The sequence below is a fragment of the Chionomys nivalis genome, chromosome 6 (genome assembly GCF_950005125.1).
Source record: "Chionomys nivalis chromosome 6, mChiNiv1.1, whole genome shotgun sequence".
Taxonomy (NCBI): domain Eukaryota; kingdom Metazoa; phylum Chordata; class Mammalia; order Rodentia; family Cricetidae; genus Chionomys; species Chionomys nivalis.
In genome coordinates, this window is record NC_080091.1 from 41,607,623 (window position 1) to 41,635,339 (window position 27,717).

General features: G+C 48.0%; 1 protein-coding gene across 4 annotated transcripts in view; it reads left to right on the forward strand.

Moving 5' to 3' along the window:
• The window catches only part of Afap1 (actin filament associated protein 1), a 115,800-nt gene that overhangs the window by 40,704 nt on the left and 47,379 nt on the right, over nucleotides 1-27,717 (forward strand). For all 4 annotated transcript variants that reach the window (XM_057772061.1, XM_057772063.1, XM_057772064.1 and 1 more), the window contains exons 2-6: nucleotides 3,341-3,472; nucleotides 3,824-3,918; nucleotides 13,404-13,512; nucleotides 17,791-18,002; nucleotides 20,447-20,626. In XM_057772061.1, the coding sequence (XP_057628044.1) occupies nucleotides 3,343-3,472; nucleotides 3,824-3,918; nucleotides 13,404-13,512; nucleotides 17,791-18,002; nucleotides 20,447-20,626 (726 nt within the window). In that variant the 5' untranslated portion in view covers nucleotides 3,341-3,342. The remainder of the gene's footprint in view (nucleotides 1-3,340; nucleotides 3,473-3,823; nucleotides 3,919-13,403; nucleotides 13,513-17,790; nucleotides 18,003-20,446; nucleotides 20,627-27,717) is intronic.

The following is a 27,717-nucleotide window of genomic DNA, read 5'->3' on the forward strand; positions in this document are numbered from 1 at the left end:
CCTGTTTTGGAGATGATAGATCACGAGGGACCCTTGAGGAAAGAGCTTGAAAAATGCTCAGGTCTTAGGAGACCACTAGTTAGTGTGTGTGCAGTCCTCGGGCCAGGGTCCAGCAGGAAGAGTGGCCTGCAGCCTTGAGCAAGGCTTTCAGTCCTCGAAACACTCTCAACTGAAGAATTAACTGCTCAGATCAGATTGGCCCTTGACTGAGTCTATGATACATTTCCTTAATTGCTACTTGAGGTGGGTGGGCCCAGTCCACCATGGGAGGTGCCATTCCTAGGTAGGGTTATGTACGCAAGGTGGGGTTTCCATTCCTTGGCAAGTGAACCTGGGCTGTATAAGAAAAGTAGCTGAGTAAGCTAGAGAGAGAGAGAGAGAGAGAGAGAGAGAGAGAGAGAGAGAGAGAGAGAGAGAGAGAGAGAGAGAGGAGAGAGGAGAGAGAGAGAGAGAGAGACAGCCTGTAAGCAGTGTTCCTTCATGGTTTCTCTTCAGTTCTTGCCTTGGTTTTCCTGAAAGGCATAAGATAAAATAAACCCTTTCCTCCCCATGCTTCTGGTCATAGTGTTTCTCACAACAGAAAGCGAGCTAGGACTGGCAAGCTGAACATCTTACCAGCAGACGCTGTCTTGGAGAATGATTTGTACAGTGCTGAGCAAAGCTTAGTGGGAGGGTTGGTCTTGAGGGGCGTGTTGTGGTGACAGGGTTCTTTGAATGCTATCTCGAAAGAGTTAATGTCTCTTATTCAGAGAACAGAATTCAGTGTCAAGGTACGAAAGGAGGATTGGAAGGGCCCCTCCCAGTGTGCCTGCTGTAACCCTTGGTTGGGCTCCTATTTGGACCTGAGTGGCTTTGGCCAGGACTCTCCTCCCACCTCTAGATGGTGAGGCCGTGCTGTCTCAGGACTGCAGCAGGTGGCTCCAACAAGCATGGGCACTCTCATCCCCCTGACCCCCCAGAACTGTTGCCTTTCCTAATGAGCCAGACAGGCCATGTGGTCTGGTGTGCAGGTGCTTAGCATCTGTGTTCTGAGAGGGGCCTTCTTCGTGTTTGTCCAGGAGTTACCTCAATCGTCCATCCTTCTCACTGCTATGCACAGACAGCTTCTCCAGGTCAGAGTGGGACCTTGCTTCAGCTGTGCCCCCCGACTCTTCCAGCCTAGTCTCCCTTTGCTGTGAGACCTGACTGTTGTCCCTGTAAAGTACCGGTGCCCCCTATGCCCTGGTGTCTTATAGACAACCCAGACATATCCAGTACTTATTGAGAGCTGAACCAGATGCCAAGGGTCCTCACAGTGACTTGAGTAGGCACAGCTTGCCTTTTCCATAGAGCTGTCAGTGGCTGTCCTGTGCCGTTCCTGCACTGCTTTCTGTATGGACTGTGCTTTAGGATTCTAGAGGTAAGCAAAGAATAAGCTGGGTCTCAGCAGGTGATGAGGCTTTGCCCACTGTGCAAGGTCACTGGTCCATAGCTAGCAGTTTAAAGATACTTGTTAATTCATTAAACACTAGTCAACATCACATATTAACACATAGCAGATAGGTTTAGGAAAAATATCTTCATTTGCCAGAACAAGGCAAGCAGAAAGAGACATTGCTCACTCCGTTTGCTGGTGTGCTTGACATCGGGCTCAGTGGAAGACAGCTGGATTCTCATCTATATTCAGACTGAGGGGAAGACATCTTAATGATGGAAGTACCCTCGATTGACTAGATAGCCAGGAAGTGGGGGGAAGGGGGAGTGTCGGTGACCTTGACAGAAAATGGTGACTGCTCTCTTTGCACTGTAAGCTTGGTGACTGGGGTTTCTGATGTTTTCTGGCCCTGGACCACAGGAGACCATGTCAGGTCACTACCTTTCAGGTTGTCTGTGTCATGCTATACGCTACCCGAGCTGTGCAGGTCTTTCACTGTGGACAGATGACATTGTGCGATACTCAAATGCTCTGTTTCTCAGAGTCACTCCAACCTTATTAGAAAAACAGTCTTGGGGGTTGTCACATTCACGGTGGCTGACATAGTCTCCAAAATTCCTAATGGAACCTCAAAAAGGTCATTGGAAAAAAAACCAACTATCAACTGATTCCTTAGAAGTGATGAGTGCAGTTAGCTTGTTTGTAAGAGGTGTCTGCGAAGTGCTGGCTGGGTAGACCTGGGGGTGGCTCAGTGCCTGCCTAGCACCCAGGAGGCTCCAGCTAGTGGCTGAGAAGAAAAGAAAGTGTGAATGAGTAGTTGTAGTTGGCCCGTTATTTGTTCAAGTCAGGTGACACAGGTGGCTCCAGGCTCTGTAGTTTCTTCTCCAGACCAGCGTGCTGCCATCTGCAGAAGGGCTTCCTGAGCCACAGCAGGGGAACGGGCCAGTCTCAAGGGTTGAGACTGCAATGTTTTTTACTACCTGAGTAGTGTCAAGGATGTTTTAAGAGTGCCCTTCACCAGCTGTGAAGAACACCATGTCATTAATGAGGCTAGATGCCCAGTGCTTGAGGCTAGGTGCCAGCATTTGAAGCTTAGTGCCAGTGCTTGAGGCTAGGTTCCAGTACTTGAGCCTAGGTGCTAGCACTTGAAGCTTCGTGCCAGTGCTCGAGGCTGCGTGCCAGCGCTTGACGTGTGTATGCATGCAGTTTCACCTTTGTGTTTATTTGCCCCGTCATTGTAGCAGCAGGAAGATAGGGTCTTACAGTTGTGAAACTCCTGTGGGCCTGCCAACCCTGCAAAGGGTTTTGGAATGCCCTAGAGCTCACATAATCAGTTAGAAGTTGCTGATACAACCCTGCATTCCAGTCTTGTGCAAAACGTCAATGTCTGCCAGCATTTTAGCTGGAAGGACTCAGCGTGGGGGGGTGGTTCACCTCCCGAACTTGAACTTTTGCTGCCCTGACACCTAGTATCTTTGCTGTAGTGTGTATAGCATCCCTCTCGTCCTGGTGATGGAAGCAGCTCAGTGGAGCAAGTTGGGGCTGCATGTGTAACCTGTGTGCTGATGGCTACTTGAAAACTGACGTTTTGAACTCTGGTCTCTTTCTGTATACTGAAATTCAGCATCAGGCACTGACATGGAATAATGTCTACTCTGGGGCTGTTCCAACTGTTGACTTTGGCTCTGGCTCTTCTCCAGTTGAGCTTTGATGCCTCGAAGTGAGGGTGAAGGAGCCATGAGTGGACTGTGTGGGAGGATCATGAGTGTGCAGTGGGCCTGGCTGAGCGAGCTCACTTCTCGTGCTAGAATGCTTCATCTGGTGATCAGACTGAAGGAGAGACACTGGGGAGAAACGCACACTCTGAATGACACCTGCAAACCCTCAGCCTAATGAGCCCCTTCCTCCTCTCTCCTTTCTTTCCAGCAATGGAAGAATTAATAGTTGAACTTCGTCTCTTTCTGGAGCTCCTGGACCATGAGTACCTCACGTCAACTGTCAGAGAGAAAAAGGCCGTGCTCACCAACATCCTGCTGCGAATACAGTCATCATCCAAGGGTGAGTCTCGCAGGCCGCCTGTGTCCTTGGTCCAGTCCTAGGCTTCCGAACCCTTGTTAATTCCTCCGTGTTTCTAAAGTGTATTCATTTGTTCTCTTCCTTTGTTTATCCTCTGACACTACCCACTTCATAAATTCTTGTGCACCACCTCTCCCTCCCCTTCCTCTCTTTCTGGCCTGGTCACAGGCAGACCCTTCACCGTTATGTGGAGAACCATGATGCCCCCTTGTAGGATTGCTGTAAAGGATCAGAGAGAATAAATGTCTGCACCATTCTCTAGAGGGCTCAGGAAAGGCTACTGCTAGTGTCCTCCTCCTCACCCGCATCTGTGGTTTTGGTTAATCCCTACAGGCTTTGAAGTGAAGGACCATGCTCAGAAGGCAGAGGCCAACAACCTGCCAGCACCTCCCCAGATGCCTCTGCCTGAGATCCCTCAGCCATGGCTGGTGAGTTGACATCTTACCCACGGTCCACACTGCCCCCGACCTGGGCTGCTCATGTACCTGTCAGGCCTGTGATGGAAGCCAGAAGGTGAAAGGCTTTTCTGTGCCTGAGGTGCTCTTGGGAGTGTGTTCCCAGGGTCCTGTAGCTGCTGATTTGACAAGGAGCTCATGTTTCTTTGTAGAACCCTGGAAACACAGGTTACTAGAGTTCTGTTAAGACAGATGAAGGGGAATCAGAAGACACAGCAGGCAGAACCATGCCTGGAGAGCCCGAGGACTCCACCCTCTTTCTGTGTGACCTCTGACACTCATTGCTGTACTCCAGGGTGAAATCTTGCTTTTTCCCCCAAGAAAAAATGTGCACATTCCAGAAATGTACACTTCAGTTGAGTTTATGTGTTTCAAATGGGTTTAAACTCTCTTTTTTGTTATATTTTTTTTTCCAAACTGGGATGTCCTCATATGCCATTGCCATCTCCCTTCAGCTCTTTCTGTATCTTTATATTCTGCAACTTGCTTAATCAGGGGAATTTGACTTTCAAGCAAATGATGGCAAAGTGATCACTTGGTTGCTTCTTTCTACATTTGCTGTGCCAGGTGTGGGATTATCATATGTTTTGTGGGGTGCATAGAGGTTGAGACAGGGTTTCTTTGTGCTTTTCTGACTGTCCTGGAACCCTGTAGACCAGGCAGGCCTCAAACTCACAGAGATCTGCTTGCCCCTGCCACCAGAGTGCTGGAATTGAAGGTGTGCACCACCACTGCCCGGCTAGGTCATGTATTTTTTCTGGCAGGGTCTGAACCAGAAGATGCAGGATCATGGCTTGTCTGTCTCCACGGCCGTGTTTGTTCCTCATGCTATGACCCCTTGCCCATGGTGCCCCTTGCACAGTGCTGTTCCTTTCTCTGGCTTTCCTTTCTTCTGTTTATACAGACATCTGAAAAGCTTAACTTATAGTTAGACAGAGTGAGATGTTAACAGCAATAATGAATACTACTAATAAACAGTAATTATAACCATGTACTCTAGTAAAAGGGATTTAAAATTTAGTGGTTATTTACAGAACTTTGTACACAATGCTTTTGATTGGCTAAAGACAACTAAGGCGGAAGAATGTGGTAACCAAAGATGAAGGGATAGCTGTTATTTCATGTAATCCCTCTTGGTGAGGCTTCTTAAAACTCTCAAAGCACTTTAGAGCAGTGGTTCTCAACCTGTGGGTTGTTCAACCCCCAAAGGGATGCCCCTTTCACAGGGGTCGCCTAAAACCATTGGAAAACACAGACAATTTGCATTATGATTCATAACAGTATCAAAATTACAGTTATGAAGTAGCAAAATAATTTTATGCTTGGGGGTCACCCCAACATGAGGAAGTATCTTAAAGGGTCGCAGCATGAGGAAGGTTGAGAGCCACTGCTCTATGGCATGTGAGGGCTGTGGCTACCAATTTTTTGGAGAAGGTTTTTGAGGATATGTGACTTATTCAGGTCACTTGATAAGCAGGAAAAGCAGAAATTGTTATCGGGAAAGGGCCACAGGTGGGAGGAGCCTGCCAGGCTTGGACCTGTTCCCTGAATAGGCTCCAGCATGTCCGTGTGCCATGGGGAGGGATTGGAGGTCAGAGGGCAACTTGCAGGAGTCATTTTCCTCCATCTAGGATGTGGGATCTAATTCAGGTCATCTGGCTTGAGGGTATTGTCTTCACCTGCGGAGCCGTCTTGCTGGGCCATAAACTTATTTTTAATTATTGCTTTCTTTTCCTTTCCTATTGTAGAAACTTTCTATTATTATTATTATTATTATTATTATTATTATTATTATATCATTTACTATTTTTAGCTACATGAACCTATATTCCAAAAGTAATTCATTCAACAACATTAGTATTTTTTACTGTTAATTTGTTTCTCCAAAATATAAGCTGGATGGAAATCAGTGGTCCACTGTTTTCTGGTTTAAATGTTTTGCTTTAGACTTGTCTTGAGCCCGTGGCACTCTGTGGCAGGCCCACGTGCTGTGCTTTCTATTCCGTCGTCACACGTTGTGTCTTGGGGAGCATTTTAGGATTGTGGGGGAGGAGTGTGCACCTAGAAACAGGCAGGAGAATGGCGGAGGCTGTAGGGGCTGCATGACTCCTCCTGTGCAGTGTCCAGCTCTGACCTGGACTGCATGTCACATGGGCTTCCTGGAGAGACGGAGTCCTTGGGTGCCAGTCTCAGAAGAAGTGTTCTCACTGATGGGTCAGTACTTTGAGCCATGGCATTTCTGTGGACTTCCCCTCCAATCCAGTTCACCCAGTGACAGTTTGGTATGTACTTTAGAGAAGAGCCTGCTGGCCATGAGCGTTTAGCATTGTGTGGCCATCAGTCTGGTCATTTTGTAGAACTGGATGATGTCTGTGTCAACCCATGACAGCTCAGGGCTTGGCTAAGACACTCTAGGACATTTTTATGAGGGTTTTTGGAAGATAGTGGGAGATAGGTCCCTGTCTGTAGCCCAGGATGACTTGGGATTCACTGTCTATAACAGGCAGGACTGGAATTTGTAATCCTCCTGCCTCTGCTTCCCAGTGCTGGGCTCACAGACACACTCCATCATGCCTTTCTTAGGGTGTTTAGTGAAAACTGAGTTTGTCAGTAAACTCAGTTGTTTGCCTTGGGCTAGCTTTCGGCCAGCTCACTAATCTTGACAGACTGACTTAGTGGAGAGTTTGCCTCTTGTGAGGTAAGGATGCAATGGGAAGGAGATCGTATGGGGCAGAGGGGATCCCAGACGAAGGCACAGATCCAAGAGTGAGCCAGATGTACCCAGAACTGTGTAGTACATGTAAGCCGGTAGATGCTGGGGCTTGGGTGGGCAGTGCCCAGAGGCAGCCACAGTGCTTGGCAGGCTGATGGGCAGGAACTGTGAGTTTATCAGGAGAGACATGATGTCTGTCCTTGCTTGCTTTCTCTTGTAGTGGGAAAAGGGTTTCTCTGGCTTGTAGTGGGGGAAAAAGAACATAAATCCCAGCATAGCGTGTGACTTATACCAGTTAGAATCATTTCCCATGTCGCAAACTGCTGTAGTGTCCTGGTTTTTGCCTTTTAGTGGAGTGTAATGTTGGATATCATCTTCTGCCTGTTGTGGTGTGTAACAACATTGGATACCACCTTCTGTCTGTTGCTATCAGTACCTGTTGCTATAATAAAATGAGCATGTTGTTTTGAGGGAATATTCTGGAAGACGGGAATTTTCAGCTGGAAAGCCATTGGATGCTCAGAGCTGATTGGGCCTTTCTTGTGGGAGCTTGGCAGGTGGTGAAGAGTTAGGTGGGCAGTGGAGGCTCTGGCTGTTTCAGAGAGAAGCAGGGACCAATGGAGTGATAATTTGATGAAGGATCTATGTATGGTTGTAATGCTCATAAAGAAGCAGCAGCCAGGTGCCTTCAACTTTCCCAGTTATGGACTGGAACCTGGAATTGAAGCCGAATGAAAACCCATTCTTCTCCATGTTTTTCTCTAGTAGGATATTTTACTACAACAACAGAAATGAAGTTCATTACTACTTAAGACTATTTAAATAAGAATTCTGACCCTTTGGGACATCCTAATATGCCAGCTTTCTGCAGTTACTATCTCTTGCCGTTTTTCAAGTAAATTAAAATTAAAGCATTTGAAGATGGCATATAGCTTATGTTTTCTTCTTTCCGTCCTCTTTCCCTCTCCTTCCTTCCTCCCTCCCTTCCTTTTCAAACAGGCTCTCACTCTGTAGCCCTGGCTATCCTAGAACTCAAACTCAAACTCACAGAAATCTGTCACACACCTTTAATCCCAGCACTCGGGAGGCAGAGGCAGGTGGATCTCTGTGAGTTCGAGGCCAGCCTGATCTACAAGAGCGAGTTCCGGGACACGCTCCAAAGCTACAGAGAAACACTGTCTTGAGAAACAAACAAAAAACCTCGCAGAAATGTGCCTGTCTCTGCATCCCCAGTGCTGGGATCAAAAGTATGTGCCACCACACCCAGCTTCTTCCTTTCCTTTATTTATTACTTGTTTCCTAATGCCAGCCAAGGGTCAGCTTTGTAACGTAGATGCTGCTCTCAAAAGCCAAGGGAATGTCCGTTTGTTCTCAAATTGCCTCCAAGTAAACATGCCTGCAGCCCGCGCTGGGCGGGCGGGCCGTGTGAACTGCAGACTTCTGCCGGATGGATATGCTTCAGCAACCAGTGCAAGTGCTCCTGGGAGTTCTTGGGTGTGCTCCTGAGCTTGCCATGTGAGGATGGGGACTTCTCAAGCCCAGTGAGCACACATGTAATGTGCAGCAAAGTTGGAATGTATTCCAGTGCCTCACATCAGGGAGACTACAGTAAACCAAAGCAGACATAAGTGTAATAGAGCCAGCTCCGCGAAGAGCTGGGCTTTCTGGACAGCTCTTGGATTCGTTTCTCACTGAGGTGTGTAGCTCTTTTTTTTTTTTAAATTTATTTATTTATTAAAGATTTCTGCCTCCTCCCCGCCACCGCCTCCAATTTCCCTCCCCCTCCCCCAATCAACTCCCCCTCCCTCAGCAGCCCGAAGAGCAGTCAGTGTTCCCTGCCCTGTGGGAAATCCAAAAACCTCCCTCCTCCCTCCATGTCTAGTAAGGTGAGCATCCAAACAGCCTAGGCTCCCACAAAGCCAGTACGTTCAGTAGGATCAAAACCCAGTGCCATTGTTCTTGACTTCTCAGCAGCCCTCATTGTCCGCTATGTTCAGCGAGTCCGGTTTTATCCCATGCTTTTTCAGACCCAGTCCAGCTGGTCTTGATGAGTTCCCCATAGAATATCCCCATGTCTCAGTGTGTGGGTGCACCCCTTGCGGTCCTGAGTTCCTTGCTTGTGCTCTCTCTCCTTCTGCTCCTCATTTGGATCTTGGGATTTCAGCCTGGTGCTCCAGTGTGGGTCTCTGTCTCTGTCTCCTTTCATCACCTGATGAAAGTTAATATCCAGGAGGATAACTATATGTTTTCTTTGGGTTCACCTTCTTATTTAGCTTCTCTAGGATCACGAATTATAGGCTCAAAAAATGTCCTTTATTTATGGCAAGGAACCAATTATGAGTGAGTACATCCCATGTTCCTCTTTTTGGGTCTGGCTTAACTCACTCAGGATAGTGTTTTCAATTTCCATCCATTTGCATGCAAAATTCAAGAAGTCATTGTTTTTTACTGCTGAGTAGTACTCTAATATGTATATATTCCATACTTTCTTCATCCATTCTTCCATTGAAGGGCATCTAGGTTGTTTCCAGGTTCTGGCTATTACAAACAATGCTTCTATGAACATAGTTGAGCATATACTTTTGTTGTATGATAGGGCATCTCTTGGGTATATTCCCAAGAGTGGTATTGCTGGGTCCAGGGGTAGGTTGATCCCGAATTTCCTGAGAAACCGCCATACTGCTTTCCAAAGTGGTTGCACAAGTTTGCATTCCCACCAGCAATGGATGAGTGTATCCCTTACTCCACAACCTCTCCAGCAAAGGCTATCATTGGTGTTTTTGATTTTAGCCATTCTGACTGATGAAAGATGGTATCTTAAAGTTGTCTTGATTTGCATTTCCCTGATCACTAAGGAAGTTGAGCATGACCTTAAGTGTCTTTTGGCCATTTGAACTTCTTCTGTTGAGAATTCTCTGTTCAGCTCAGTGCCCCATTTTATAATTGGGTTGATTAGCATTTTACAGTCTAGTTTCTTGAGTTCTTTATATATTTTGGAGATCAGACCTTTGTCAGTTGCGGGGTTGGTGAAGATCTTCTCCCAGTCAGTGGGTTGCCTTTTGTCTTAGTGATAGTGTCCTTTGCTTTACAGAAGCTTCTCAGTTTCAGGAGGTCCCATTGGTGTGCAGCTCTTGAACTAGCTGTACTTTGGTTTGCTGCGAGTGCTGAGAGGTTTGGGTGGGCAGGCACTTCTCTGGAAAGGGATTCCTCATGTGTGTTGGTGCTGGCTGCTGCCTGCACCAGTTCTGTGGTGATCTGTTTCTGCTTCTGCTCCTCACAACACCGCTGGGTCAGCAGGGTTCTGTGATCTGGATGAGAATGTCCCCCATAGGCTCATGTTTTAGTGTTTCTGTTGCTGAGAAGAGACACCATGACCACAACAACTCTTATAAAGGGAGACATTTAATTGGGGCTTATGTACAGGTCAGAGGTTTAGTCCATTATTGTCAAGGTAGCCTTAGTGTGATGGTGTGATGGTTCAGTTCCTCCCTCCCCCACCCTTCTCTGCTCAACATCAGGATGGTGAATACTGAGGGGCTCACATCTACCACTAATTCTAGTGCCAAGGTCTCGTGCCCTCTTCTGCCCTCTACAGGCACTGACATTCATAACACACACAGGTACATGTATGTTCACACACACATAATTGAAAATGAAATAATTTGGACTCCTAACAGTGGGGATAAGGACTATCTCTGACTCTTTCACTGGCTTTCGGGACCCTACTCCTCATACTAGGTCAGCTTGCCCAATTTTAGTACTTGGGGAGGTGCTTAGTCTTACTGCAACTCAATATGCCATGTTTTGTTGCTATGCATGGGAGACCTGCCCTTTCCTAAACAGAAGCGGAGGGGAAGTGGACTGCGGAGTGGGAACAGAGTGGTGCTGGGGGGAAGGCACTGGAAGCATAGGAGGGAGGAGAAACTGTAGCCAGGATATAAAATAAACAAATAAAAATTTTATTTTAAAAAAGACAGAAAAAACATAGCCAAAAAGTGCTAAGTTTTATATTAAAAATGTAAGCTATGCAGACACATGCAAGAAAGGCAACTTTGTGTTAGCACTTTAGGTGAGCAGCCACCCGCCTTTGTGTTTCTTAACGAGAAACACTCAAGAAATCTAGAAAGAGGTCAGAGCCACCACATTCTTCCACTCATCAGTGCTGATGGGGTTTGTCAGCTCAGTGACCCCTGGCCACGCTGTGTTGTGTGGAAGTGTGTCTGAGCATCGTTCCTTCTGGAAAGATACTCTATTATTATTGTTTGTGTGTGAACGTGGTGCATGTGCCACAGAGTGCTTGGGTGGTCAGAGGGCAAGTCCTCTCCTTCCTCTGGGGGTTCTGGCATCATACTTGGCTTTTGAGGCTTACACAGTGTACTGGTTAGGGTTTTTGTTGTTGTTTTGTTTGTTATTTATTTATTTTGGTTAACTTGACATAAGTTGTGGTCATCTGGGAAAGGGAACCTCAATTGAGAAATTCCTCCATAAGATCAGATTGTAGGCAAGCTTTTAAGCCTTTTTCCTGATTGATGATTGATGTTGAAGATTTCCAACCCTCTGCAGATGGTCCCACCCCTGGGCAGGTGGCCCTGGGAAGTATAAGGAAGCAAACTGAGCAAGCCATGAGGAACAAACCAGTAATTAGCATTCCTCCATGGCCTCTGCATCAGTTCCTGTCTCCAGGTTCCTGCTCTGTCCTCTCTTCATGATGAACTGTAGGCTTCAAACAAAATAAGCTCTGTTCTCCCTAAGCTGCTTTTGGCGATGGTGTTTATCATGCAACAGGAAGCAAACCAAGGCACCTTCCAAGTGTGCTTACCTGCTGTACCATCTCACTGGCCAGAATTCTTCCTTTGATGGTTGTTTAGATTTTTCCAGAAACGTTTGTTGAACTTCTTAGCTCGTTTTATTTCTCACTGGCTCATAGGATCTTCCTGTTGCGTTTCTAGCGGTGGGACCGTGAGATCTAAAGTGTGTCTCTGATGGCTGTGACTTTGATGGCTTGTCTGCATCTGATCACAAACCCCACCCAGTACACACCGGCCTTTCTCAAACCTCCTTCCTACTCACACTCCTTGGAGGGCGGTCTGGCCTGGATGCACACCAACATTAGTTTGTCTCAGCTCTTTGAGACAGTCCGGGGTGTGAGCAGTTGGTTTCACCACGCTCAGAGGAAGGTGGAGTCCTTGCCTTCTCGTGCACGAAGCAGCTGCAGGATTCCAGGCTGAATGTCTAGCTTCACCCAATGCCAAGCACAGCATCTCAGGACTCTTCTTAGGTCAGTCCCTTAGGAAGAACAGGAAGACTTTGGGTGAACCAGCATGGGCCCTGGGACAGCTCTGAAGTAATCCCCTCCAGTGAGTGATAGCTGCCTACAAAGGTGGCCCTTTACCCTGGCAGGATGGTGACCATCCAGGGAGCAAGGTAGGTAGGAGGGGATTGGAGGTGTTTCTGCAGGGAACAGGCCTAAGTGGCTGGGTAATAGTATTCTGCTAGCCGAACTGGGAATCAATCCTCTCTCCAGCTGCAGGAGGAGGAGGTAGGGTGGGCGTGCAGTAGTCATTAGTCACTCACAGAGGATTTTTGGACTAAGAGTTAGTGGAAAGTGATGGAGTCACATTCTGGAGGGTTTGCCTAAGAATAAAAACAAAGCCCATGATGTCAGTGGAGTGGTGTCCGAACTGGAGGGAGCTTGCCACTTCCTGATTATTCACAGAACATAGATAGTGTGAATCAACTATGCACAGAGGAGGGGGAATGTTAGAAAAGGTCTTTAACAGATACCAGGGTGTCTGGAAACCCAACTAGGCCAGGAGCAAGTCTGGTTCTGAGCAGCGTGCTTTAGATTCTGGGCCTTGCTTTCTGCATCCGCATAGCGTGAGGCTATTCAGTGGCATTCCTGCAGGGCTCCCGTCCAGGCTGACCGCTGGGACCTGTGAACAGCCAAGCTGGAGTGCATTGCCAGGCAGGGAGCATGGTTCCTGGACAACCAGACCTCTTTCCGTTTGTCTTTTTCTCTTGGTAGAAGGACCAACAAGAGCGAGGATCAGCAGGGTCCCATGGTTGTGCAGAGAAGGGGCTGGCATGGATTAGTGGCTGGGAAAGTTCGGGAAGAGAGGATCTGGGGTGCATCTTGCAGGCTGGTAGGATCTGGTTTGGGCTAGGGAACTCCTAGCTCTTCGATGGTCTAAAGTTGTGGTGTGGATAGTGGAACAGCCAGAGCTTGTAAGGAATTCTGATGGATGGTTTAAGTAAAGAACAGACGCTGGCTCCAGAGAGTGGCAGGCAGGAAGTGATTCAGGACCCGCACTGCTTTCGCTCTATTGCCCAACCTGAGAGGAGCACTGGGAATGGGCACACACTTCCTCTGTGTTTGGTGCTGTCTGTGGGGGCACTCAGCCATGGAGTGTCTGGCAGGCATTAGGAGGGTGAAGAGGAATACACAGACCCTGTCTCAGCTGGAGAGGGCAAGTGTGAGTGAGCCCAGATGGATTTGGGGGCAGGTTTCTGATGGCTTACTATGTGCCAGTAGTAGTCAGGTGAAATGTGCCCTCGTGAAGGTGGGACTCCCTTCAGGTACTGGTGGAAGCTGAGTGATCTGTGACCAGCCAGAGTGAGGCTGGGGGATGGACGTGAAGAGGAAAAGTGGTGCAGGTCCTGGTGACCTTCAGCTTCTCTCTAGAGGAGATACTGGGTTGCCTTCAGCAGCCATCCTAATTCAGCATGGTTTTCCTTTCGCCCTCAGCCTCCTGACAGCGGGCCTCCGCCGTTACCAACGTCCTCTCTGCCAGAGGGTTACTATGAGGAAGCCGTGCCGTTGAGTCCTGGAAAAGCTCCAGAGTACATCACCTCAAGTGAGTGGCAGCCACCCGTCAGGGTGGTCCCTTCATTCACAGGAGTGGTGGTGAGCCAAGGCACTGGGTGTGGAGGAGACAGGGTTAAACATCACCACAGAAATGTGGGCGCGATAGATCTGGGACCTAAGGAAGGCAATAAATATAGCTTGTGGTTAGTCAGGCTCAGAGGTGCCTTGTGCCACAGAGCCAGGTGTGGGCAGACGAGGTTCCCTGAGGTTGGGAGAGAAGCGGTTCTGTGGCACATTCCTTTTGCCCCACCCTGGCCTCTTTTGGTCCCCACAAAGCACAGCCCTGCAGGCCAAGGTTTCTCCCAGGCTGCCTGTTGTGTGCAGGCTCTTCTTTTGTGATGAGCAGAGCAGGTTTTACTGGACAATTTTTGTTGAAGTCATGGCCCTCAGGCTCCTGATGCCGACCTCAGTAATCTTCCTTTTAAACCCAGACACACACTGGTACCTTCTCTAACACCCCTGGAATTGAGGTGTCATTACTAATGCTGTCCTCTCCTCTGAGTGTCAGGTACTAGTGCCCTCTCAGCAGGATGCTGGGTGGAGCATCTCAGTGTGTGCTCAGGGAACAGATGGATTATGTAGGAAAGAGAGTGGTTGCTGATTGGGGTCATGAGGTCTCCAGAGCATTAATAGGCCATGCCGTGTTTTCTCACCTCTTCTGTCTTCCTGTGAAATCATGTGACCTTACCTGAAGACTCTACTGCATAGAAACTTGGCACTCTTCCTTTCTTCCTTGGTGATAACTTTCAGTAAAGCAGCATCAACAGAGATGTTGGAAGGTGAAAGTGTTGGGGGCTCAGGAAGGGAAAGCAGCCAGCTCAAGAGCAGCCTGGGTGCTGCCTGAGGACAAGTGCCTTTCCAGGTTCCCATCAAGCCCCAGTCCCCTGCCCCTGCATTGTGTACACCATGACCACTGGGTGCTCCTGGAAAGCAGAGGGTTGCTCTGATCTGCAGGGTGGTCACTTTAGACTCCGGCACCTGGAAGTTTGCAGACTATAGTTTCTCCTTTATTTAAAAAAGTGCTTGGTGCAGGGTGTAATGACCTACACCTTTAATCCCAGCATGCGGGAGGCAGAGTCAGATTGATCTCGGTGAGTTCAAGGCCAGCCTGTTCTACAGTGAGTTCCAGGACAGCCAGGGAGGTTACAGAGAAACCCTGTCTCAAAAACAAAACAACAGCAACCAACCAACCAATTAATCAATCAATAAATAGAAAATAAAAAATTGGCAGAATGTATTCAAGTGATTCTGAGCATCCACTGTGATGACGCTAGGTTTATTGGCAAACATGAAAGTGAAGTTTTTCCTGTCTTGGATTTCTTTCTTCTATGAGGGCATTTCCCAGTCTTCCACACCTTGGATGCTACAGACAAAGTGTTCTTTTGCCTGGAGGCCTGTGGAGTTTTGCCCTGAGAAGCTGCGTGACCCTGTGCTACAGGGAAGCCCTTCCTAGGTTGCTGTGACAAAACACCTGTACTGCCAGTACCAGGAGACAGTGCAACAGCAGAGCCTGCAAACCCGGGGAAGCCGCAGTGACCAGAGTCATCCTGTGTCCCTTTGAGCAAGTGTCTCACTTCAGTGTTACCAGTGACTTGTGGTGTGGCCTCAGCAGGGAGGCACTGTAAAGTAGGGACTGGGAGGCAGGTGGGCTGAGCCTGTGTCCGCTGCGATTCCATTAGAGAAGGAGTGTTATGAAGGCCTTACAGAGGTTCTTGAGGGAGTGACCCCACACTTACCATAGCAGGGGAACAGTCCTGGGGAAGTCTTCTGGGCCAGTCTGGTGGGCTGGTCGTCAGGAAGAAGCCCTGCTCACCTCCTCCCATGCTGCCCCAGGTTGAGCGAGTGAGCTCAGCAGGTTTTCCCTCAGAGCTGACTTAGCTACCCCCTAGTACCCACTGTCTGTTCTTCACATGTTTGCTGAGCTCTGGTGCTCTAGGAATTGAGGTGAACCCCATGCTCTCCGATACATGTGAGGATGATTATTCTTGACTAGAAGCCGTCCACTGCTGGTCTTGATCGGCCCATGCAAGGTTGTGTGACCTCTTATGCCTCCACCTCCTCTTGACTCTGCTTCAAGCTGTGACACCCTATGTTCCTACGCTCATCTCTAAAACTCCTTTTGTTGTTATATACTTACTTATTGGAAAGAGTATAAAAAGGTCAATGGAGAGCACTTGCCCTCAGATCTGATGACCTGAGTTTGATCCCCAGGACCCACATAGCGGAAAGAGAGAATGATCTCCCCAATTCAGACCTCCACATGTGTACCATGGCGTATGGGTCTCCACAATAAATAAGCAGAATAATTTTTAAATGTCCATGTTCACCCAACACTCTGCCCTAAAGCAAATTGTCTTTGTGAGGCTCCTAGGGTGGGTTGCAGCACGGACTAACAGTCCTGCCCACCGCCACTGGCCCCGTGCTGCTCAAGGGCTTCCACACCATTGCCAACACCAAGTAGCCACACGCTCTGGAAACTGTGCTGTTTCCCAGGGTGCATTTGCTTCTGGCACTTTCCTCAGACTTCTGGATGACTGCCAGGAGCTTCTCCAGGGGCTGGGTGACAATCTTGTTCTCCCAGTGTCTGGTATATCTGACTCTTGGTTCCCTGTATCTGACAACATGGACCTCTCTAGAAGTATTCTCTCCTCCATCATGCTGGGGACAGAGACCGTGTTCTGTCTCTGCCCTGCCGTACAATGCCCACACAGTCATAGGCTTTGGGGCCATTGAACTGTATGTAAAAATGGGGGGGGGTTCAAGGCTTAATTCCTTAATTTTAATAAAAATGAAGATTGATATGTTCCTTTAAATGGCCGCCATGTAAAGAGGGGGAGAGATGAGAGAGAAAGGCTGCTGCTCTGAGGGTAGCAGGGGGAGCTGGCCTGTCTATCATTCTGTGCCTGGTGTGTACTAACTGAAACCCTCATTTCTGCATCAGCACTTCTCAGACCATGTGGTCTCGCCTCCTCTTTATAGTCCCATCCCTACACTCAGGCCTGCTACCACTCCCCAGGTAATGTGTGTGTGCGCCACTTCTACTCCAGCCTACTTCAGGCCTGAGTGTGCGACTGTCCCTCTGAAGGATCTGCATGTGTGCTTGAACCTCTGACTGTGCACCTAGCTGTCCCATGCGACAAGATGGTCTCACTTCCCCAGACTTACAGCCTGACCTGGATGGCTGACTGTGTGCACCATGAGGAGTCTGCTAGGCTGTGTGCAGTGTCCCAAGGGTCTCGTGGCTATGTTGGTGTTATGTCGGGTGTTACACTGGCCTGTTCAGGCTGTTGCCACAGATCACCCTCAGTCCCTGGAGGGTGGGATGCTGAAATTCTTAGTTTATCTTACAGGTGATCTATCTCAGAGGTGTTGCCTTCTGGCTGTGTCCTCAGTCCTGTCTTGATAGTGTCTCTCTTTTTGTCTTTCTCTCTTCTCCCTTCCCTCTTTCCCTTGCCCTCCTCTCTCACCACTCTCATGGGATTAGGACTCCACATGTATGGTCGTAGCCACATTGGTAATAGATTTTATCTTAAGTATAACCCCAAAACCCCATCTCCATGTGCAGTCATGTTAGCCTGCAGACCTCAGCACACGAGTGCCAGAGAATCACCCTTGAGCCCATGACGTGGGCTTTGATATCAAGGAGTGTTCTCTGGGAGAAGCTTTGAGCTCAATACTAGTACATGAGCACACGTTATGTCAGCAGAGAGGGAGGAGATGGGGGCGGCTTGTGGTCTATGCAGAGAGCCCAAGGGAAGAGAGAGCAGGAGGTGTGTGGAGAAACTGTAACCTGAGCTGATGTGTCCTTGTGTGAAGGGCATGCTGTCAGAAAGATGGGGCAAATCCCACCCCAGCTCCAAGGTGACCCAGTGGGAAGTGGTGGCCTCTGGTGGATCCTGAGTGTTCTGGGTTTGTGGGTAGAAGTGTCAGCAAACAGACTTGGGGCATATTTAATACAGGCCAGATAAAGAGTAGAGACCCTATATGGACAAGGTTCCTGAGTGACCACCCAAGGCAGAGTGTAGCTAATGCTGCCATCAGCGTGACATCATCCTGTCTATGTGAAAGAGTCTAGAGATTTTAAAAATAAATCTCCATGTTTAGTGATTGCATTTGAAGCATTTTCTTGAGTTTCTACTGTCCGAGTCTTGGAGTTTTCATTCTCAGGGAGAAAATTCGTCTCACTGGAGTTCACAGGCGTTGGAAATGTGTCCACGTGAGGTGAGTTGTGAGGTCTGCCCCTCACCTCTGCCCTTTTCTCCTATAGATTATGACTCTGACGCCATGAGCAGTTCCTATGAGTCGTATGATGAAGAGGAAGAAGACGGAAAAGGGAAGAAAACCAGGCACCAGTGGCCTTCGGAGGAGGCCTCTATGGACCTGGTCAAAGACGCCAAGATCTGCGCCTTCCTGCTGCGCAAGAAACGGTTTGGCCAGTGGACCAAGCTGCTCTGCGTCATCAAGGACACCAAGCTGCTGGTGAGGAGCCCAGGGCTGTGCCGTTGACAGTACTTCCTGAAGTACAGGATGGCAGCTGGTGCATGCAGATGCTACCACAGGGGAGGCAAGCACCAGGGCAGGGCCCAGCCCAGGCAGGCTGGCATCTCTGCAGGGAGGGCACATGGCTGCCCCACACCCAAGTCCTTCCCATCCTGCTGGGCCTGTGACTTGTGTCAGTGGAAATGAGCAGTGTTGAGACTTGCCAGAAGCTGCAAGATAGACTTTCTCATTTGTTGTGAGTCAGTAAATTCCTCCCAGCCAGGTCACAGCAGAGGCCTGGAGCCTGTGGAGGCGCCTAGGGGAAGGCAGAGGGAAAGGACATTCTTTTGGAAAGCCTGCTTTCCAAAAGAAGTTTTTTCTTTTGTTTTGTTTTTGAGGCAAACAGGAAGGTGGAGTAAGTCCAGAAGCCGGGTGGGGAAGGCACAGAACTCTGGCCACACGTGCTGTCCCCTAGGGATCTCCAAGAAAGAGCAGCCTTGGAGACTGCGTTCCTGCAACCCCCCCCCCTTCCTTTAGAAACCATGACTGGTCACTAGGTCAGGGGCTTTACTGTACGGTTTTTGTCTTTTGTCTTCAAATTAATCTCAGGAAGCAATTGCTCAAAAGTGAGTCATTAAAGCAGAAAATCTGAGTTTCTGTTTCCGCACATTTAGTGGAGCAGATAACACTGTAAGAGAGACCATGGTGAATTATGGGTGTCTTACTTGCATAGGCTCTGAGGGCAGGGTATGTGCTTCATGTTTTTGCTCAGCTTTTTAAAACAAAGTACATATTTTTTCCACATGTGTGGCCTGAATTTCTTCCAAACATAGGATATGCCAAAAATGATGCCATCGGGGATTTGAAAGCATGAAAATATTAACACAGCCCTTATTTATAATCTGATGCAATAGCTGCAAGATGGTGACATGCTATATAAAACATTTTCAAATGAATTCAGCTCTCATGTGAAAGAGAAGTTGCATTCCTGATGTAGGCGGCCTCAGGGCTGATGCAGGGTCAGCATTTTGGGGCCCAGGTTCCTGGTCCCTGTCCCACACTCATTTGTTGTCTTCCTCCTCCCCTGCTTTTTTTCTGCAATTTGACCTCTCCTGAGATCCTCTCTTTGCCCCATGATGGTAATAACTTCTACGGCTTGTCAAGGAAATAAATAGAAAATGAGGGAGGACACCATGCTAGATAAAATGCAAGATGAAACTTGGCTTTTTATTTGATTTTGGCTTTGTTTTGACAGAGTCTTGCTATGTACTTCAGGTCAACCTCAAACTCATTATGTAGCCTGGGCTAGCCTTGAGCTCTCAGTCCTCCCTCCTCCATCTCCTGAATGATGAGATAGATTATAGGCAAGCACTCCCACACTTGACTTAAAGTTGTTGTTGTTGTTGTTGGTGGTGGTGGTGGTGTGTGTGTGTGTTTTATTTTCCTTCAGAAATAAACCATGACTCTACTATTCAGGTGAGAGAAAGCTTGCTTTTTCTTCCTTGAGCATCCTGCCTAGCCTTCTGTGGCCATCTTGTCCCAAGAACTTCTGCTACCAACCTTATCTATCGACTCCATCTCTAGGCCTTTATTTCCATGTCCAGACAAATTTGCACCCACCCAGGCAGTTGCCCAAGACGGAAGCACCCATTCCATAGCTGATGGATAGCCTTGGGAGAGCTGCCTCCATTGAGGGGACTCTGAGGCCAAGTCACCCTTCTTCCCCAGCGCCTGCCAGTATCTAGTGCTGAGAGAGTCAAGGTCAGCCTCTCAGGGCACACCCAGTATGGCCTTCCAGCTCTAGGGCCTGTGGGCTCTCCATGCATTTCACTTGAACCGAGTCTTGCCTGTTCACCCTTCCTCAGGCTCTTAGTGGCAGCCCTGGAAGAGTCCTATCTGGAGGCAGCCTGGGCTTGCCTCTTCCAGGATCTCTAGACAGTTCTGGAGTGACAGGTGGTTGTGAGCCAACTGATGTTGGGAACCAAGCTTAGGTTCTCAACAAGGGCAGTGTGAGTTCTCCAGGGCTGAGCCATGGCTCCAGCTCTAAGCATCTTCATCATTGTACTAGCTGCCCACAGTAGGTTTCTGCAGTCGCAACAGATCTAATAGTTCTTTTATATACCTCATATTCACATAAAAATAAGTGTGGTTTTATGAAGATGCTTCAATATATAGAACACGGGCCCGATCAATGTCTTCTCAATAATGGCCTAGATGCTTCATAGACCTCAGCTGAATGAACACACACCTGTGTGTGCCAGATGTAGGAGTGGGTAGGCAGCGGATTGTCTATATCACACCTGTCAGTTGGCTGCTGCATCATACTTCTGTCCCATTGCCCCCTGAACCCTGTCTAGCATGGCAGGTTTGGTTGTGCTGGCATTCATCATTGTTTCTGGTAGCGTGTCCTCATGGCATTAATTGGTCTGTTGTGTTCCATGCAGTGCTATAAAAGTTCCAAGGACCAGCAGCCCCAGATGGAGCTGCCGCTGCAAGGCTGCAGCATCACCTACATCCCGAGAGACAGCAAGAAGAAGAAGCATGAGCTGAAAATCACCCAGCAAGGCACCGACCCACTGGTTCTCGCTGTCCAGAGCAAGGAGCAGGCTGAGCAGTGGCTGAAGGTAGGCCAGCTGCCATGACACCGAGCCCCCTTTACTTCCAGACCTCTTCCTGGGCTCTTGTTCATTTGATAGATAATTAGTCAAAAACTCAGATTCACCTGGGAGTTTTGCCTTTTTTTAAAAAAATTAAGTTACATTTTAATTTTGTACACACACACACAAACACACACAGGGGTGGGTGTGCACACATACACACATATGCATACACACATGGCATGGCACGCATATGGAGAGCAGAGGACAGCTTGTGAAAGCTGGTTTTTTGTTCTGCCCATGTGGGTCTCCGGGATTGAACCTAAGTTGTCAGGCTTCGTAGTAAATGTCTTTACCCAATAAGCCATCTTTGTGTTTGAAGTTTTGGTTGTGAGTCTCAGCCTTTAACAACAGAGCTATTCCTTGTTTTGTTTTTTAATAGTGAACGCATTGGTAGAATCTCACTCTCCTGACTCCCAGCTGCAGGAGGCTGTCCATCTGTCCTGCTGCTGTTGCTTTTAGTATTACTTTGACTCATCTGCCATTCCCAGAAATGACATTTAAATGAGGGACCTTCTTACTTTTTACTCTCTCGCTTCTTTCTGTCTCTCATTCTCCTTTGGTCTGACTTATTTCTTGGTCCTGTCCAGTTTACTTTCCTTGTTTCTGATCTGTCTGGTCCCTCTGCTGCTGCGTTATAATTTTGGTCTCAGAACCTGTCTTATTCTGCTCAGGATGCCCTGCTGAAATGCCCCAGGAGGGGCGGCTTGAAACAGCAGGAGTTTATTCCTGGGCTTTGGAGGTTCGAAAGTGTAAGTCAAGGTGGCTGTGGCTTTGGCCTCTGATGAGACCTTCTTTCTGTCCTCGTGTGGTGAAGAAAGAGGTCACCTGCAGGCTCTTTTGGGCTGTACTGATGGTACTAACCCAGCCCATGAGGGCTCTGCCCCACAGCTTCATGGCAGTTTAAATGCTGTGCCTCCTACCATGGCTGTGTTGGAGCTTAGGGCATTGTCCATAGTTTTAAGCCCTGTTTCTTTTTCAATTTGGAAAGTCCCTTTTATAGTTTTAAATTTCTCTTAAAATGCTGGTCTGGTTTTTACTTCTGAAGGAGATGGACGTGGTGGCTCTTACCCTGGCCTTGCAGGAACTTGGAACTTGTTCTCTTGTCTGTTGTATCTGTTCTATGCCCATGCTGGTCATGGTATTTGCAATGAGAATATCTTGAAATAATACTTACAGCAGCAATATTGGGAGCTTCTCATATAACCACAAACCACCGCTTTAAAGCAAATACAATTCCGTGATCCCTTTGAGTTTCCACGCTCCATGGCCCTGGGCAGTGATTCTGTAAGGGCAGCTGCTCCTCGTGCCATTAGGAAGAAGCTGGGCATGTCTGTCTTCCCAACGTTTTAGTTCATCATGGCATGTGGTGAGAACAGGGCTGGAAGGAGGTGACAATGTGTTTGGACATCTATGACCATGGTTCCTGTGACATGCAATTTAAAGACCCCTTTCCCTCACTACTGTGACAAACTCTGACAAATGTGACTTAAGAAAGGAAGGGCTTGCCTCGACTCATAGCTGATGTTGTTGTCCATCTTGGTGGTGAAGCAGAGATGGCTGCTGGTGCTCAATTCACTTTTCCCTTTTTATTTGGCCAGAGGCCTCCAGCCCATGGGATAGTACCACCTACATTTAGAGTGAGTCTTCTCTCTTCATTAATCCTCTCTGGAAACATCCCCAAACACATTCCCACAGTTGTGTCTCAGGTGACTCTAAAACCTGGCAATTGACAATGAAGATGAATACACACCATATCTGGGGAACCACGAACCTTGGTTTCCCATGGTTCCTAGAAGCACACAAATTCCAGACCCATGAAGATGCTTGGTTGGCTGCCCAGAGAATCACACAAAGGTGGCCTGTTTCACTCTGTCAGCAGTGACTGTGGCTTTCCTGAAATTTGTGACACCCAGGCAGTTGGGGAGAGTTCTTTTTTTCTATGTTCCCCTCCTGCAAGCCTCAGGCTCAGGAATCTCTCCTGGGGGTTTGTGTAGCCTCCAGACTGAGAGCTTCACCATGCTGCTGGAGCTTCGGAGTCTTCTGGGTTTACAGAGGGTTCTCCATCTCATTGACTCATGCTGCCTCTGTGTGCGTGTGTGTGTGTGTATGTGTGTGTGTGTGTGTGCGTGTGTAGTATGAGCGATGTATGCGACATGTGCATTTGAAAGCCAGAGGACAACCTCATGACATTCCTCAGGTACCATCCATCTTGGTTTTCTGAGACAGGACCTCCCACTTGCGTGGCCTAGAACTCACAGAGAAGGTTAGACTGCCTGATCAGCGAGCCTTGGGGAACCATCTCACTGTCCCCACAGCGCTGCCGTGACAAGCACACAAGGCTGCACCAGCTTCTTTATCTGGGTCCTCAGACTTACTGTCCCAGACACTCATGGTCTCCGAATCTCCTGCCACTATTGGTGGTTTGATTTGATAATGGAGAAGTTGGGTCTCAGGCCACATGCTGTCCTGTTCTGCAGGGATCCATCCAGGTGCCGACGTCGGGTTTTCTGGTTTGACCAAGTGACCGACATCTCGCCCATGTCTTTTTTTCCTTTTCCCGGGGTCTTAGCCTGTCTGTTCACTGAAGGAGCAAGGGCAGTTGTGGAGTGAGAAGCTTCTGGTGACTGTTTCTTTCTCTGAGTTCCTTTCCTGGCTATCATGGCTGGTGCTCACTCTTCCCTATGGAAAGGACCGTGGACGGTCCTTGCTCACCCTCGACCCTGCAGCCTTAGACACTCAGCCCGTTGAGCTCCCTTCTGACTGCTGCACATGAAGTCACTCTGAGTCCTTGAGCAGCTGGCATATAGACAAGTGAAACAGCGTGCTTCCAAGATGCTGATGGAGCGAGATAACCTTGACTCCTCCTTCCCTGTGCGTGAGCTGCTTCCAAGCTGAGGCGCTTAACTAATTATAGCGTGACAGCTCCACTCGTGAATGGAAGCTAATTGCAGGGATTTTAATTTTAGTGCATTTCTTACATGCGAAGTAAATAATACAAGGCAGATAATCGTTTTCGGAAAAGTTTGAATTGATTACTCTACTTAACAGTTGTGCTATTATTTCTGCAGTACCAGAGCCTAAGAAGTCCTCAAAATGGAAGTCAAAATGACTGTGGAGCACTCAGCTCTAATGGGGTGTCTGGATCACCCCCTCAAATTTGGGGAACATTGTGGAAGAGGGGGTGGGAAGTGGAAGATCTAGAGGGGGGTGGAGGGGCTCACAAGGCCCTGCTTCTCCGTGAGGATTTCTAGGTGAGGTCTGCCAGTGGGGAGGGTGTGATGCCATGCTGGTATTCTGAGGCTCTCTGAGCAGTTGATGGCTAGCTGGGGCAGAAGGGATGCTTTCTCCAGTGGTACCACTGATACCACCGATACCATGCCAGTACCTGTGTAAGTTACTGTGCATCTTTCTGTGGCTAACCCTGATTATGTTCATTAGGACACAAGAAGAAAAGATACGGAAGGAGAGGGGCTAGTTAGGAAGAGAAGGGACGTCGGGTAGGGGAAGAGAGGGCAACAGGGTGACTATGACTAAAAATCTATTATATATAAATAGCAATGTATGCCAATAAAACAATGAAAGTCAAGCAACAAAGGGGTTTCTGTCATAGGATTTTAATTGTCCCAGCCTAGCAGATCCTAAGATAGTCTAGTTTCTTCCAGATCCAACATTAGATCAGCTCCTTATCAGAACCATTATTGTTATTGTTGTTATTATTATTTGTGTGTGCGTGTGTACGTGTGCGCATGTGCTGTGGTGTGCATGCTGAAGGTCAGAGGACTACAATAACTTCTCGTCCACTGGGGGATCCTGGGATTGAATCTGGCTGTCAGGTTTGTGCTCTAGGTGCCTTTACCTATCTGCTGAGCCACAGGTGATAGAGGTTTTAAAAACAAGATTCTGAATAATTCAGATTTGTTGGGAGCCTAAAGATCTTTTCTTTCTTTCTTTCTTTCTTTCTTTCTTTCTTTCTTTCTTTCTTTCTTTCTTTCTTTCTTTCTGTTCTTCTTCTTTCTTTCTGTTCTTCTTCTTCTTCTTCTTCTTCTTCTTCTTCTTCTTCTTCTTCTTCTTCTTCTTCTTCTTCTTCTTCTTCTTCTTCTTCTTCTTTCTTCTTCTTCGCCTCAAATGCTGCCCTGTGCGGATAGGATTGATACATCCCTCCCCTGCTTAACTCTCTCTTCTCAGGGAACTTCTGTTTTGTGCCTAGAACCATGAACTCCTGGTTCTCCCACCTGAGAAGGGGACAAAGGGAAACAGAGTGGCGTATATGCCTGGCCTCTTCTTTCATTCTTAGATATGAGTCTCCATCTTGTGTCATTTCCCTTTGCACCAAAGAACTTGGTGTTTTGTTTCAATGTGGGAAGGGGTGGAAGGATGACTCAGTGGTTAAAACACATACTGCTCTTGCAGAAGACCCAAGTTCAGTTTGAAGCACCTATACCAGATGACTCACAGCTGCCTGTAACTCCAGCTCCAGGGGGATATGATACATCTGGCCTCCATGGCCATCTGCACTCATGTGCATATAAACACACATAGGCGCACACAAAGGAATTTTTTTAATTAAATCAAAAATGTTTGAAAGCTCATTTCCTACAGTGCAGGCCTTCTGAAAATGGATTTTCAGGTAGTGTGAAAGCCATTATCTTGTTCTTCTTCCCGAGAAACCAACCCTGTCCACAGCCATTGTTCCCATGTTTGATGTCACTGCCTCTGGGGTCTCTAAAGTTGCTTTGGTTTTGGACTTCCAGCAGGTGACTCTCCCTGTGGTATTGTGCAGAGTGTCAGCCTTCCTGGTCTTTGTCATTTGTCCAAAGGTTGCTGTTTTTCATTAGCTTTGAAGCAGCTAGGTCATTGTCCTATCCATGGATGTCTGCCCTGTCTCCCCTCCTTTGACAGCTCCATTATATGCATTCTCTCATTGGGTACTCCCACAGACTTGGGGTTCCCTGTGCTGCAGCAGCTCCTCACCCCATGGCCCTCTGGCTGTGTGTTCCTCATGGTCTGTCCACACTGTTTGGGAAGCTTCTGGCCCACTGTGCCCTCATGCATGCTTCAACATGGATCCTAGCTTCCATTCCAGCACTTTCCCATCTTTCTCTATATAGCACGTCTGTCTGAAGTCCCATCTGTCTGTGTGCCACCCTCCACTTCATGGGCTGCTTCAGCATTTCCGTCGTAGCTATTTTAGTGTCTGTTCATTCCAGCACTGGGGCCATCTCTGGGATTGCTTCTGAAGAGGAGTCTGTATAGGCTTTGGAGTGAGTGGAAGGACACTGCAGAGACTGCCCTCTGCCATTTCCTGTGAGTCTCTTGGGCACAGTAGAGTAGGGGCCATGTTGCTTTGCTTCGTGCCGCTCTTGCCTTCAGAATGAGTGCTGAGTGTTCACAGGGGCATGGCTTGGGACTAGAGAACTGGCAAGGTCTCTCATGTGCTGTGGACAGGTGACCAGCCTTCTGGAGCAGCCTGTGGATCTCTTTAGGTCTAGCCTGCCAGACCTAAAGCCTGTCTGCTTCAAGCTCAGCCTCAACTTGTGACTTTGGAAGCTAGAACCGTCCTGGTGAATGCTCGCTGTGCATCTGGAGTTCCTTGGCAAAGCAGGCACCTTGCACTGAATGAAGCTGCTTTGTTAGTGTGTGCCTCCTCCCTGCCTGCCTTCTGGACCCTCCTCACCCTCTCAGGGAAGATGGGAAGGGTGAGAACTGGCTCCTGCAGGCCCTGAGCAGTTGAGTTTGGTTGAGTACCCTGCTGACCCCTTCCCTTATCTACTGCCAGCCAGGAGGGCAGCTGCGGGGAGCCTCTTTTCTCCAAGACCCCTTCATCTTTAGGGTTTCCTTCACTGTGCCTTCTTGGTAGCCCTATGCTCAGATGGCTTTGAAAAGTGCTATAACTGTGCTTTTGGTTTTGGATTTTTTTGGTTTCTCTAGTTTGTTCTGTATTGTCAGGGTGAGGGTGGTGGTTTTATGTGCTGTTCTGTGTGGTAAAGTTGAAATACCGTGTGCCCTCTTCATTGTCTCAGTTCTTTCAGTTATGTAATAAACTTTTTGATCAGCTCATTTTTTCCTACAATAAGACTTATTTTCCACTTTATTTGTTTATTATTTTATTTTTTAAATTTTTTTGTTTGTTTTTTAAGACTATGTCTTGGCAAGTAGCCCTGACCGGCCCAGTACTACCTTCACTGACCCAAGACATTGTAAAGGCCCCAAGAACACACCTTAAGGCCCCAAGCTCCTACCTGGGCATTGAGTCCATGCCTCATATGTTCTAAGGACATTCTCCCACTGAGTGACCCCACTGTCATTGTGAGTCCCTATGAAACGCTTTTCCACTCTCTACTAGGAATTGTTTTATAGCCAAAGACAAGTATCTCATCACCCAAAACTACTGTTATCAAAGCTTGTTCTGAGACATTTAGAAATAGGTTTAATGTAACAATTGGAAAGTCCTTGCTTTTACAAAGTCTGATAAACACAAGGCAGCATTTGACCAGCACAGGATATTGTTCACTCTTCTGCAAAAGCATCATCAGAGCCATGTGTCCTATCTGCCTGTTACATCCATCATCCACAGTGCTTGCCAGAAACCTGAGTGTGTGAGTGTTTGTGTGTGTGTGTGCACGCCTATCCGATACTAAATGTACATGCATGTAGAGAAGTGCAGACAGGAGCCTCTGTGCAGAGGTCAAACACAAGACAAGAGCCAGCATTCCCAGAAGCAGCATGATCAGGTTTCCATAAAAATGTGCAGAGGTTGTGCTTCTGGAGTGGAGGGCTTGAGTTAAAAACAAACAAAATTACCACAGAGTATTTTGTTGTGTGGAGGAGCTGTGATTTTCCAATTCGCATCCCGTTCTCTTAAGTACACGGTGAACTTCTCATACTGCCTTTTGCATAGACACATGCTAAGAAGTCTCTAAGGACCCTGAACGGCAGAGCCTCATTTGTCATTCTGGAGGGGACCCCACAGGTGCCTTTTGATGATGCTGAGGACAGTGAATGAAGCAGCTGGACTTCTCTAATTGGTGGGGACCCTGTGGGAACAAGAGCCACCA